General features: G+C 33.5%; 2 protein-coding genes across 8 annotated transcripts in view; one reads left to right on the top strand and one right to left on the bottom strand.

The window, feature by feature from the left end:
* LOC126780349 (protein furry) overlaps positions 1-10,484 on the bottom strand; it is a 132,041-nt gene extending 121,557 nt beyond the window's left edge. For 5 of the 6 annotated variants that reach the window (XM_050504753.1, XM_050504757.1, XM_050504754.1 and 2 more), the window contains exons 1-14: positions 10,285-10,484; positions 8,024-8,068; positions 7,499-7,629; positions 6,959-7,183; positions 6,401-6,552; positions 5,951-6,150; positions 5,466-5,681; positions 4,768-4,891; positions 3,226-3,447; positions 2,728-2,962; positions 1,904-2,525; positions 1,470-1,653; positions 713-912; positions 300-499 (exon numbers count right to left, since the gene is read on the bottom strand). In XM_050504753.1, the coding sequence (XP_050360710.1) occupies positions 300-499; positions 713-912; positions 1,470-1,653; positions 1,904-2,525; positions 2,728-2,962; positions 3,226-3,447; positions 4,768-4,891; positions 5,466-5,681; positions 5,951-6,150; positions 6,401-6,552; positions 6,959-7,183; positions 7,499-7,568 (2,650 nt within the window). In that variant the 5' untranslated portion in view covers positions 7,569-7,629; positions 8,024-8,068; positions 10,285-10,484. The remainder of the gene's footprint in view (positions 1-299; positions 500-712; positions 913-1,469; positions 1,654-1,903; positions 2,526-2,727; positions 2,963-3,225; positions 3,448-4,767; positions 4,892-5,465; positions 5,682-5,950; positions 6,151-6,400; positions 6,553-6,958; positions 7,184-7,498; positions 7,630-8,023; positions 8,069-10,284) is intronic. The other variant, XM_050504755.1, reaches the window with a different exon arrangement.
* Positions 1-12,735, top strand: part of LOC126780356 (uncharacterized) — a 200,185-nt gene that overhangs the window by 162,379 nt on the left and 25,071 nt on the right. The gene's annotated exons all lie outside the window — the stretch shown is intronic.

The raw sequence follows: 12,735 nt of genomic DNA, 5'->3' as shown, positions 1-12,735 counted from the left end.
TCAAAAGGGAGAGGAGGCCTTAGCACAACAGTGGGCCATTAACAGGCTGTTACTGTTACTGTTAATTTACCCTCCTGATAAAAGAATAAGGAGGCCTATTATACAGTCAAGCCAGACGAAGTGGCGTGTTTGTGCAAACACTGACGTTCTATTACTTCACTATCGATAAGTCACTTCCGGGGGAGATCAGACCCAAAACTTAAGCCCATAACTTGGCTTCTATGGCAGACAGAATGACTATGCAAAAAATTTGTAATAAATCAATCTACAGTCAAAAATGGCCAATTCGCATCACTTACCAGCTGTCCAAACAGCATGGCTTCGTTCCGCCACCCACACTAAGTCAGGTTGAGCTGCCGCCAGTAAGGCTTGCTTCTCAGTCGGTGGCAGGATAGGCAGGCACTTCTCAGTGAAGTGCGGTACGTGTATATCTGCTGCGTCTATCAGCGCAGGTTCATCTCTTGTCAGTTGTAGCCTCTCAAGCAAGTACTTAGTTTCTCTGAAAGCATTGGTTATGTTAAGTTGCCGTTGAATTGGGAAAATCTTTACAGCATAATTTTCAAGCTGTTAGTGTGTATAACGACCATTAATAAATAGATTTGTTTTATTTAAATTTAGAATATTTTTTTGCAATATGGAAATTAACGGACAGTCGTTAAAAATGTGGTAAAGTGTGAATCATAAGTAAATAAATACAAAAAACAACTAATACCTTAGTATATGGACAGCGAGACGCCGAGGGTACGCCTTACCCTGACACAGCATAACCAATCCCAAGGCCTCGGCCCCCCTGATGATAGAAGCTAGAGGTTCAGGCTTGGGTGGCGAAACGCTAGGTTCACCATTTTTCCAGCTCGTTACCAGTTGTAATAGCATTCTTAATCCGTTCTCCACAAGTTGCGGTGACGTATCCTATTAATTATTTTTTTTATTATTATTTTACAACTGTTGAGTAATTATAGCTGAATTAAGTTTAAATTTAATGTATTTATAATTATTAAATTCAAACTTCATTAGAATCAATAAGAGTTAAGTCAAGAGACGCAAAAGGACTGAGTTGCATATTATCTTATTACAATTGGCTGCTATAATTGGCATGTATATGTATGTTTAAAATAAATTATGACATAATAGCGGTATAACATTATTTAATGGTGGTAGGCTTTCTGCAAGCTTGTCTGGGTACCACCCACTCATCAGATACTCTACTGCAAAACAGCTGCACTTTGTATTGTTGTGTTCCGGTTTGAAGGGTGAGTGAGCTAGTGTAATTAAAGGTACAAGAGACATTAAATTTTAGTTCCCAAGATTTGTGGCACATTAGCAATGTAAGCGATGGTCAATGTAAGCGATTTCTTATCAATGTCAATGCCAATGTCTATGGGCGTTGGTGACCACTTACCATCAGGTGTCCCATAAACTTGCCCGCCTACCTATACTAAAAAAAAATAACATTATCCTATTATTACCTGAACCTCCTTGGCTAAGAACTGCGTAAATCCAGCGAGAACATCTTGCCGCCACTCGGGGAAGTCCACAATCAGTGTTTGTAGACTTTGGAATGAAAGTCCTCGCAGTTCTTCATCCATATGTACTGTAAGCCGACACAGAAGATCTACCAGCTCGTTTGGACTCATGCCTTCTGGTATCAACCTGTAAAATGTATTACATTTCTCTTTGTACCTATATTACGTACTAGTTTATTATATTATAAACCTCCATTTTGATTAATGAAATCACAACAAAACTCAAATATTAATATTTAAATATTTATAAGTTTAATATTTAACCAAAAAAAAAAGCAAAAATCATAATGATTAATGCACCTAAAAGATAACTATAAAAACAATGAAGAGGATAGTGTACTTTTAAATTTATATAAAGTATATAAAACAATACATGCCTTGGTATTGCGGCAACACATGTCCTAAATAGATCGATTCTCGGCTTCCTTTCTCCTGTATTAATCTCCTGTTCCTTTGTCACGTTTTGTGTGTTCGTGAGCATCAACGGTCGACCGTAATGAGCATCTAGAGCCCTGAGGATTTCCACCAGCACCCGCCTTACGTATGGAAAATAGGCGCTCATACCAATTGATCGAGCTGTCTCATCCGTCAACATTTTGTTTAGGAAAGTTTTCTTGACACGCAAAGTGTTCCCTGAGGGAAGTGTGCCAGATGTTCTGGGCATAGGCGGCTCCCCTTCTTTCTGCTGAAGACTGTCAGCTACGACCAGGAACGCTCGGAGGCCAATCGACATCCTCTCCGGTGTTAAAATTATTTTTATGGGTCTACCCACCATTAGTAAATCGAACACTATTTCTCGCATCGCAAAATCGAGCCTCTCTTGGGCAACGAATTGTATAATTTTCACGAAGATGTTTAATGGTGTGTCACGTGGTACAACACCCTTGGATCCTTTCGGGAATAGTGAATTCACAATACTCGAAAGTCTAGACTGTGTGGCTGAGTTGCTTTCGCACTTGATCCTGATCATATACACCCAAAGCAGGCGATACAGCGACTCTATAAAATTATTTAATTTAGTCAAACGACCACTATTAAACAAATAGACACAAATATAAAATATATATTTACTTAAACATAAATAATATTCGTTGAATGAATATTTTTAGTGGCGGTTTGTGTACTGACCGCTTACCATCAGATAGGCCATTTGCCTTCCTATATTAAATTTATAAAAGAAAATAAAATATTATACACTTACCGAGTGCCACTCTGCACATTTTAGGGTCCCTATTTTTCAGATGTGACAGGCACATGGCCAGAAAGCAATGCAGGTTCGCTAGGAAGAACTGCTTCTGGGATACGCAGAGTAGACAAGTGACCAGCGGGAACAGCGCCAGGCGATGTTTGGACTTGGTGCTCGTATCCAGTGTATGACTGTAGAGCATCTCAACGAAATTTTTGAGACATGGTACGTTCACTTCATTTTTCACGGTCTAAGAATAATAAAATAATATATTATAAATTGAAACAGTCCCACTGCCTCCCTCTGCATGTACGTTCACGATAACCTCAGAATGTCGATTTTCATAAATGATAACAATCCTTATTTTCACACCATTTATTAAAATAACATAAGTTTCCAAATACTATCAAAAACATAACGAACTTTAATTATAATTAAGTTTAATTAACCTGGTCCTATATTAAAATACTGTATTCACATATATGCGAGTATTGAAGCGTTGTTTCTACTTACCGCTGCCACTGGTACAAGTATCTCAACGAATAGCCCAGCCAGCGCATGCCGGATATCTTTGTCCTTTACTTCGAGGAAGTACTGAGCGCATTCTTGCAAGAATTGGAAGGACGCCTCGAATTCCTCTATCGGTACCATCTTGACTCGAAAGAACTTCATACCCATTAACAGGGATATTATACTTTGTGTTGTGTGAGGCGATGGTTCGCGGCTTTTTAGCTCCTATATCAGAAAAACATACGATTGCGATTATGTCGTTGGGAGCTAAAATTATTAATATTATATTAAACCTATCCTACTAAAGCTTTGGATTAAATTATACCTAGATTTTAAGTTATAATATTTAAAAGTAACACTATTAAGGAATTTTGTCATTGCTGATGAAATTATGAAACATTCATATATTATTCTTTTAAAACCGAACCGGTTGACGTGGTTGGTAGAACACTTGCCTTTCACGCCGAAGGTTGTGGGTTCGATTCCCACCCAGGACAGACATTTGTGTGCATGAACATGTCTGTTTGTCCTGAGTATGGGTGTAATTATCTATTTAAGTATGTATTTACAAAAGAAAAGTAGTATGTGTAGTATATCAGTTGTCTGGTTTCTATAGTACAAGCTCTGTACAAGCTTAATTTGGGATCAGATGGCCGTGTGTGAAAAATGTCCCAGGATATTATTATTATTATTATTAAAAACACATAGAATTATTTGCAATTACTTGTATATATTATTTCTTTATATGTTCGATACTATCCCAGGCGAATATTGTTTTTATTAACTTATAAAAAGTTTTCCTTAAATGAGACAGAGTCACATTTCATTCAAATAAACTCTATTTTGAGTTCGAAATGAGATCATTAGGTAGTCAATAAAACAAGAGAGCCGATCAAATACTATAAGCTATAGACAAGTGCATTTAATTTGAGTCGAAGCTATTACTCCAAGATCTCAAGGCACGCAGACCTTGATTACTTTCTGAAAATCGAAGATTCGAAAGACCATAATACGCATGTGTGAGCGAAATAGCTATATGTATACGTATAACGTGCGTATTATTTATTTCAATGAAGTGTATGGTCGAGTCTGTTCAGCACTCTGCAATCTTTACGTACCTGGAGCACTTGGTACCTGAGAATTGGTCGTCAGCCCAATATAGCGGGTACTGTCACTGTCACTGTACACACTAAAACTACTCTATTGTACATATTTTGTCAATCAGAAAAAAATTAAGGTCTGGGGTCCTGGGATGTTACTCTACATGTAGCCTTTCTTCGTCAATCTATGTTCACGTGACTTGTCTAGGCTCGCTGATCCATCATCGTTTTCAGCCGTAGCGACAATTTTCAAGGGAGACTAACCAAATGAGCACAAGTGTGGGCGCAAACACAACAACGTGTGCGTTAATAATCCGATGGGACGACAAATCCGGAAAGGCTTAACGGGCACTTAACGTGAATTACTTGAACTGATCGACACCTACGACACGGTAACACACGTTCAATCAATATTAATTATTATTATTCAATACAATATGCACACCTTCAACTCTGCAGTGAAACGTTTACGCACGGAGGCAAAACGCGACTGAGCAAGAACGCCAATAACTTCTGCGTATAAATCGGCAATGATGTGCACGTTGGCTGCATTCGGGTTTGATTGTAAACTGCAATAATAAACATCTCATCTCTATTGAACCGAGAAATCAGAAATCAAAATAATGTAATGTAATGTAACAGCCTGTGTATGTCCCACTGCTGGGCTAAGGCCTCCTTTCCCTTTTGAGGGGAAGGTTTGGAGCTTATTCCACCACGCTGCTCCAATGCGGGTTGGTGAAATACACGTGGCAGAATTTCAGTGAAATTCGACAGATGCACGATGTTTTCCTTCACCGTCAAGCACGAGATGAATTAAAATAACAAATTAAGCACATGAAAATTCAGAGGTGCTTGCCCGGGTTTGAACCCACGTTCGTCGGTTAAGATTCACGCGTTCTTACCACTATGCTTTTGCTAATAAATTTACTAATGATGAAGTGAGCGTATGAATTACACCTAATTTGACTTCGATATTTTTTAGTAATACTGTATAATTTGTACTAATGCATAAAGCTGAAAAGTTAATTTTCTCAGGATGTACCGGAAATATTATCACACTACGACGGCGGGCGGAGCAATCATGTTTGACGCAAGTGGAACCACAAGGAACAGGCAGTGAAGTAATATTTATTAATTTCATACCCATCTTTATAGTTGAATCGTTTGAAGGCCACATTCTCGATGTACTGTACAAGATCCTCATGGCCTGGGTGGAAGGGCAGCTGCCGCAGCACTTCTATCAAAGCAAGACAGAAAAGAAACTCCACGGCTAAATCTCGCCGCTCAGCCTGCAGCTCCTCACAACTACGTTCAACTTGTTCAGTTCCTGCTCCACTGCCCGATACTATGTAGATTATGCTGAAATAAAAAACAAATACTCAACTTCACCAGTTTATATTGTATCGGTTTGTTTTATGTGGTATTTTTAAATAATATACTTGTGTACTCTTAATGGCTGTTCATCAGTCAGAATTAAATAGATTATTTATATTGACATATTATTCGCTTTAATTTATTTAAGGTTTTAAATATTTACATTTAAGTATAAAAATCATGTTTGCTTCCTGTGCTTTAGGCCTATTAAAACTCTTGCTGCAAACTTTAACGGTAAATAATAATTTACTCACCTTTTATTTCTCAAATCTTGATGAGGTTTCTTGGCTTGTTCATTCAGTTGCGGTGACTCCGCCATCTGCCTCTCCAACCACCCGAACAGGGCTCGCAGTAGAGACGGAAGGCAATGTTCGGCTACTGTACCAAAGGCAGAGAGGATTTGATCTAGCTGCGGGTCTTCACCTCTCTGCAGCGTCTTGTTAAGTGGTTTTTCCTGGAAAAAATAATTAATTATATATTGCCAAACACACTGGGCAATAGATTATATTATTCATTATATAAATAACATGTTTTAGTTATTCATGATTTGCTTTCAGTTGTAAACATTAATTCAGAACAAAATTTGTTAAATAAAAACCAATAATTTCAAGAAAATAAAAGTATTTAATAGTAATAATTTTATATTCATTATCATATTCATGATTATATAATTAAATTAAAAAAAAAACGTTATATATACATACCAAAGGTTCAGCCATAACCGCCTCCATCTTCCTCTCAGCTTGCACGGTGAACTCTGTGAAGAGGAGACGCATCACATACTCCCCTGGTCTTAGATCTGTATCTGATGTAGGAACGAAGACACCCTTGTTGGGACCCCATGGCAGCATTGAGCCTAGAAAAATTATTTTTTTCTTAATTGTAATAGATTTGTATGTCATTGTGAATTTTGAATATGTTCCATAAAGATAAAAAACGTAAAAAAAATTTATGCTGTTTTATTTTCCTAATTTAATACAACAACAGAGTGTAAAATTATTAATCATTAAACTCCAAAGGCATGTTTTATCAACAACTTGGACAAGGTACATATTATTAGTATTTGTCCTTTTTCCTGTTAGTATTTTCAAATATATATTATTAATATCTCATTTAACTGTAGGTATTATTAACATACATTGTAATTTCATTGTAAATTTGATGTTTATTAATTTCTTTGGAGAATAATTTGGCAAAATACTTATCTAGCGCGCTAAAATAAATCAGCCACTTTAATTTACCAAATAAATAACAGCACATACCTCTTGTCGAAACTAAAGATGCTAAAGTACTGCCAACCGCTCGTACATCAGCTGTGGGCTCGAGGGTCTTATCGAGTGAGTTTTGCGACTGATCCATTGAGCCAGTTTCAGTGTGGTTCAACATATTGTCTATTGTATCGTGACGTGGGGGCTCGGAGAGCACACTTCCGTCCGATTCCGCCTCGCTTGATACCATAGAAGAAGGAGCTTCTTCAGTGCCTGATGCTAAGAGGGTAACGGAAATTTAATTTAATTATAATAATAAAAACAAATAAATGTTTTACTTAAGACATTTTTTTCGGAATTATACCAAAATATTGTGTAAAGTTAATTTATTTGTAATTCTACCTGTTAGATATCCCTTAAGATATTCTGATTATTATAAAATTTTATTAAACAAGATAAAAGTACAGATTAAAACATTTTTTATAACAAGTATATTACAAGGATTTTGTGCTTAATGCTCATTGCAAATCATATTCATAAAATGAAATAATGTTTAGCTAAATAGTAATAATAACAAAAAACCTATGTACAAACCTGATGCATCTTCTGGGTGGCCGTCTGAAGGTATTGTACTCAAAGAGTCGGATTCCTCCGAGGTCATCATATTGAATATGGAAATTATTAATCAGCTAAGATGGGAATATGGTTGATTTGTGATTATGTCACTAAAATAGAAAAAAAAATACAAAACACAGAAATAATAATACTAAAAAAGTGATTGAATGGATATGAAATTCAATGAAATGTACAAGTATAGAAAGAAAAAAGAAGCCAGCTAAAAATAGCCTTTAATATGTATGAATTATGAAATGAAAAAATGGTATTTCTTAGTACTAAAGCATTGAAGTCAGGTTTTTCGAGTCGCATATGTAAAGAACAGGACAATGTTGAAAAATCTGATAAGACCTTTGCATATCAAAAGCGACATATGTTTAGACTGTTATCAACCTGAGCGACAAGCCTTTGTTGAATGAACTAGTGTCAACTATTAAGTGATTCATGATATTCTAGGAAGCATAACAGTGATATTGATAGTATTGGATCTGCTTCCCGTTTTACCTTTTTTAACATCATTAAATAGAACTCCCATCTGCAGCATTGTTCCTAGAATAATTTAATAAAGTTTATAAAACATGAGACACATAAACTTTTATATTAATATATATTATTTTATATACATTATATTAATATATATTTTATATATATTATGTGCAACGAATAATACATAGCTTGCTTAAAATGAAACTATAATAACATGGTTGCTGATATCCAATCCACCTTTAGACATTTTTATACCTACATTGTATGGGTTTTAAAAGGACATTGAAGTAATTTCTTAGTTAATACTTATGAATATATTTTAATTTTCGGTTCTTTGAATTACTTTTTAATTATAAACACCTAAATAACCCTCTATTATTGTCTACTTAAACTGTCTATGCAGTCATTGTAAAATATTATAGTCTAGTTTTGTTTTTGTATAATAATATATCACTTTTAGTGCTCCAAAGGAGTAAACAAATAATTCTTTTAAGATGATTATATTTTTTTTTTATAAATCCTTGTTTTTTGTATTAATTTTATCAAGCCAGAGTGATATGTAGTTGATAAACACGGAGTTTCTACTATTTTTTTTTTTAAATGATAGAAAAGCTATTGATAAAAACATTTATCTCTCTTTATCTCGGTAGAATCTACAGTCTGAATCTGTGGTTGGCGGTTGATGAATCAAAAGTGCTTGTAAGAGCCTACTTGAATAAAGTGTATTTTGGTTTTCTAAGCAAGTATTTTATTATTATTACAATTAAGTAAGTATTACCATCGACCCAATCAACCTTTCAATCAAAATACAGAAATAAGATTTGCTTTTTGTAGGCAAAATAAATTGTAACCGAATGATCTCTATCCAGATGGACATGCACATAGACCAATTAATTTATGTATGCTTTGCGATTAAATATCATATTATTATTGACAATTTTATAAATATGCCATATCAATTTAATTTTTACTTAATAATTTTGCATTTATATTATAAGCAAGACATAAACATATTTATAGTTATGTAAGGATATATAAAAAAGATATTGAACTTAAAAAAATTTCGCTATGCTGTATTAAATAAATTAAAATAAAATATAGTATTTACTATGAATCAACCATAATTAATGCTACCACTCATTAGCTAATTTCTAAAAATTTAACTACTTCACTTAGATTTCCCAAAGTGTGAAACAGAAGTATTATTTAAAATAATGTAGCAACACAATGTGTATATAATACATGTGACATTAGCGCAATATTGTGTCTTGGCCAGACAATTAGAAAAAAAAATTTTTAAATTAGAACCTCCATTTTGAAATTAGGTAATAGGGATTATGTTCCAATAGAAAAGTTGAATAGCTTATGTGCTATTTATTAAAAGGATGTCTCAACATTAGTGCGACTCTATGGGGAGTGTGAAAATATTTTATATATTCAGAACACTAACTTGATCAGGTATAAAGCCGCTTTTAGAGCATCAGTATTGGAATCCGTCTTTAATAAATTAATCTATCTAGTTGATGCACTAACAAATTTATATAAAATATTTTTGCCATATTTATAAGAACTTTACACAACTATGTTGAATATGCAGAATGAAATTATTGTTAAATAAAATAAGTGTGTTTTCAAAGTACACAAATTATATTAAAATCGCTATGCAATTAGCACAAGCAAAATACACAAATTATAATTTTAAATAACCAGCCATACATATGTAAAAATGGAAATGAAAACAGATGCAGTTGATAGACAAATTCATACATGATTCATTGAAACAAATTATTGTCACTTTAAATGATTACACTGTACAAGTTATGGTTATATTATCAGTTAATATATATGACTTCACAGTAGCTCAATTGTGTCTCAATAGAGCATATTTATTTCAATACTATTTTTAGTTCTCAAGCACTAATTGATGTATATCTTTGTCAATTACATAGAATATTCTGAAATAAACTCAATATGAATTATTTACAATACAAATATTATCCATCCCATTATTATGTACTGATGTTTAACGTACATAACGGAATATGTAAAGTTGTTGTTGATAACAGAAGATTTGTTTTGATAAATTATGCTATTCTTTTGTTATATTTTAATACAAGTATTTTATAAATTAATTAAAACACAAACAGATGTGATGTTAATGTCACAAATACAAGAGAAAAAGTAATGAGAAACAATAATAATAAGCATACTTAACGATTAATGAAGAATAAAATCAATACACACTATAATAAATGAAAAACAAAATGCGTTTAAAATACCTCGGGTTTAGCTCGGCATTAGTCCTACTATAACTCGAAATATTAACATCTTGATCGAACAAATAAAACAATCAGGTACAAGAATATTAAATTTTATCGAATTTTCCACAATCACCCCGTCATTGGCAAATTAACAGTTTTATTAAGTTTTTGATAGAGATTTTAGCATTTATTTGACACATAGGTTTATACGACCAAGTTACGTATACGCATTACTTTAAGAACTTTTTAAGGTCACTATACTATGAAATTAAATCGATTTATATTGTCTATGACGATAAATTTATACGCTCCAATTCAAGCAGTCTCGCAGAAAATTAAATTTGCTTAACACTTTTCGTTCTTTTCAATATTTTATTATTAAACATGAATAAGGGCTACTAGTGTAAAACCGAAATAAATACCCTTTTAATGTTCTTAGAAACCTATTTCCTTTAATAAACATTTATAATAATATTAATTTCATTATACTCTATACAGGCGTAGTAAAAATTAAAAATTTAGTGAGTTGGTAAAATCGTACAGCTGTTGACAAGCTTAACTTCCGAACGGCAATGTTAAGATATTCCTACGTCATTGTAAATTGAAATGAACAACGTCGGTCAATTAATATTTAATGACATTCTAAGTAAAATTTATTAAAAATCATTGTTAACTATATATTTTCATCTAAAAATAACTATGAAATCTAGCAACACTAGTTTGACCGATGAAGAATAATCAATGTTAGAATGTTATATGCTGCAATTCCGTAGGTCCAATAATTATTTTCATTGTTATAGCCTTATCTTATAAGCTTTAGAAGGTTTCCATCGTTTTGATGGAATCGGATCGGAAAGGATAAAAAAACGCGAAATTGACATTGACATCGATGTCAATGGCTGGGATGGAGCAACATTCTTTTTGTACCTATAACTAATTCTGAAATTTTTACTTAGTTTACATTCTATTATGTTATATTAATATAAAACTTAATTATAATCAACAACACAAACTCTTGAATTTTTATATGTCTCATAAAAAATATTAATAGGTACGTGAATCTGAACTAAAGACAATTTCAGGTTTTGGCCAATTGGCTTTTCCATGTTTAATTAAGTACTATAACTAATCAATTTGTATTTAAGATAGTGATAAAAAAATCCAGTCTTTTTTTCGATACGAAGAATCTTATTGAAATTAAAATTATGTTTTGCTGATCGTCTTGTCAGGTCAATGATGAGTTCCAACCAATTTTTGTTTAATGTGTTTTCCGATAACCGATAAAAATAAATTTGGCGCTATCGAAATTTTTATATTATTGGAATTTATATATTATTTTAGTGGACGTCGATATATTTACAATATTGTAAAAATATTATATTCTATGTATCAGTTATAAAATCGATCGAACCAAAATTTTAGATATAAAAAAATGTACCGCTAATAGTAAATCTTGGTTCCTATAATAAACAGAACATTCAGATTTATCTTCTTCTCAAAAAGGGAGGGAGTTATTGCTGATATGACATATATTAATATTATAATAGATAGATGCATATTTATTCGAAAAATTATTATCCATAAAGTGCCTCGTTTAAGGGTTTCAGGATTAAAATCGCGAGTCGGGCCAACAAAATGGGTTTCAATGGGTTCAAATGGGCAACATGGGTTGCCTGTATTTACATTCCCGTGCCTCGGAAAGTACGTAGAATCATAGTTCAAGTTTCCAAACTATTTCTCATCAGTTTATGAGTGGAAGAGACAGTTCGCCTGTGTATATATGTACATAAGTACACTTGTTAACTATAATATTTTTTTTTCTTTATTTAATTTAGGGACAGGGACGTACTATAATATCTTTTGCATCGATCCGTTATTCCGTTAATTTATGAAAACTCACATTTGTAATAATAAATATAAATTTTTGGTTAGTAGGTCAAAATTAAAAGTCCAGATATGAGGAATGTTCCAGTGATTGATGATAGAGTGATTTCAAAACGATATTGTAGTTTCTTGTAAAATAATGATGATATATCATCTCATTATTAATGGTATAGAATATTGGAGTGCTTTACAAAAGTTTTTTTTCCTCCCGGAAATAGGGCAAATGACTACTCGATAGTAAGTGGTAGTAGAGTCCAAACGCGAAGACGGCCAGTACAGTCGGGAAGAATGTTCTGCACTAGCCGCCCCCGCCTTGCCTGCCCGCAAGATGCCTCTTCACGCCTCGTTTGAAGGAACCCGGGTTGTAAGAGGAGGGGAACACGTGAGCTGGTAAGGAATTCTATTTTTTGGAAGTACGACAAAGAAAGGAGTTGCCAAATTTCTTTGTGCGCAATGGAATTGCTGTCACAGTTAGGCGGTGACATCGAGAGCCAGCACGCGTAGACTTATGAAGGAAGGGGAAAGCAGAAATTAGAGAGAATAATTCCTCCGAGCACTCGCCATGATACAGTCCCCTCCACTTTC

Source organism: Nymphalis io, chromosome Z (assembly GCF_905147045.1).
Source record: "Nymphalis io chromosome Z, ilAglIoxx1.1, whole genome shotgun sequence".
Lineage (NCBI taxonomy): Eukaryota > Metazoa > Arthropoda > Insecta > Lepidoptera > Nymphalidae > Nymphalis > Nymphalis io.
Note: the sequence above shows the minus strand (reverse complement) of the source record. Positions and strands in the feature narration are given on the sequence as shown.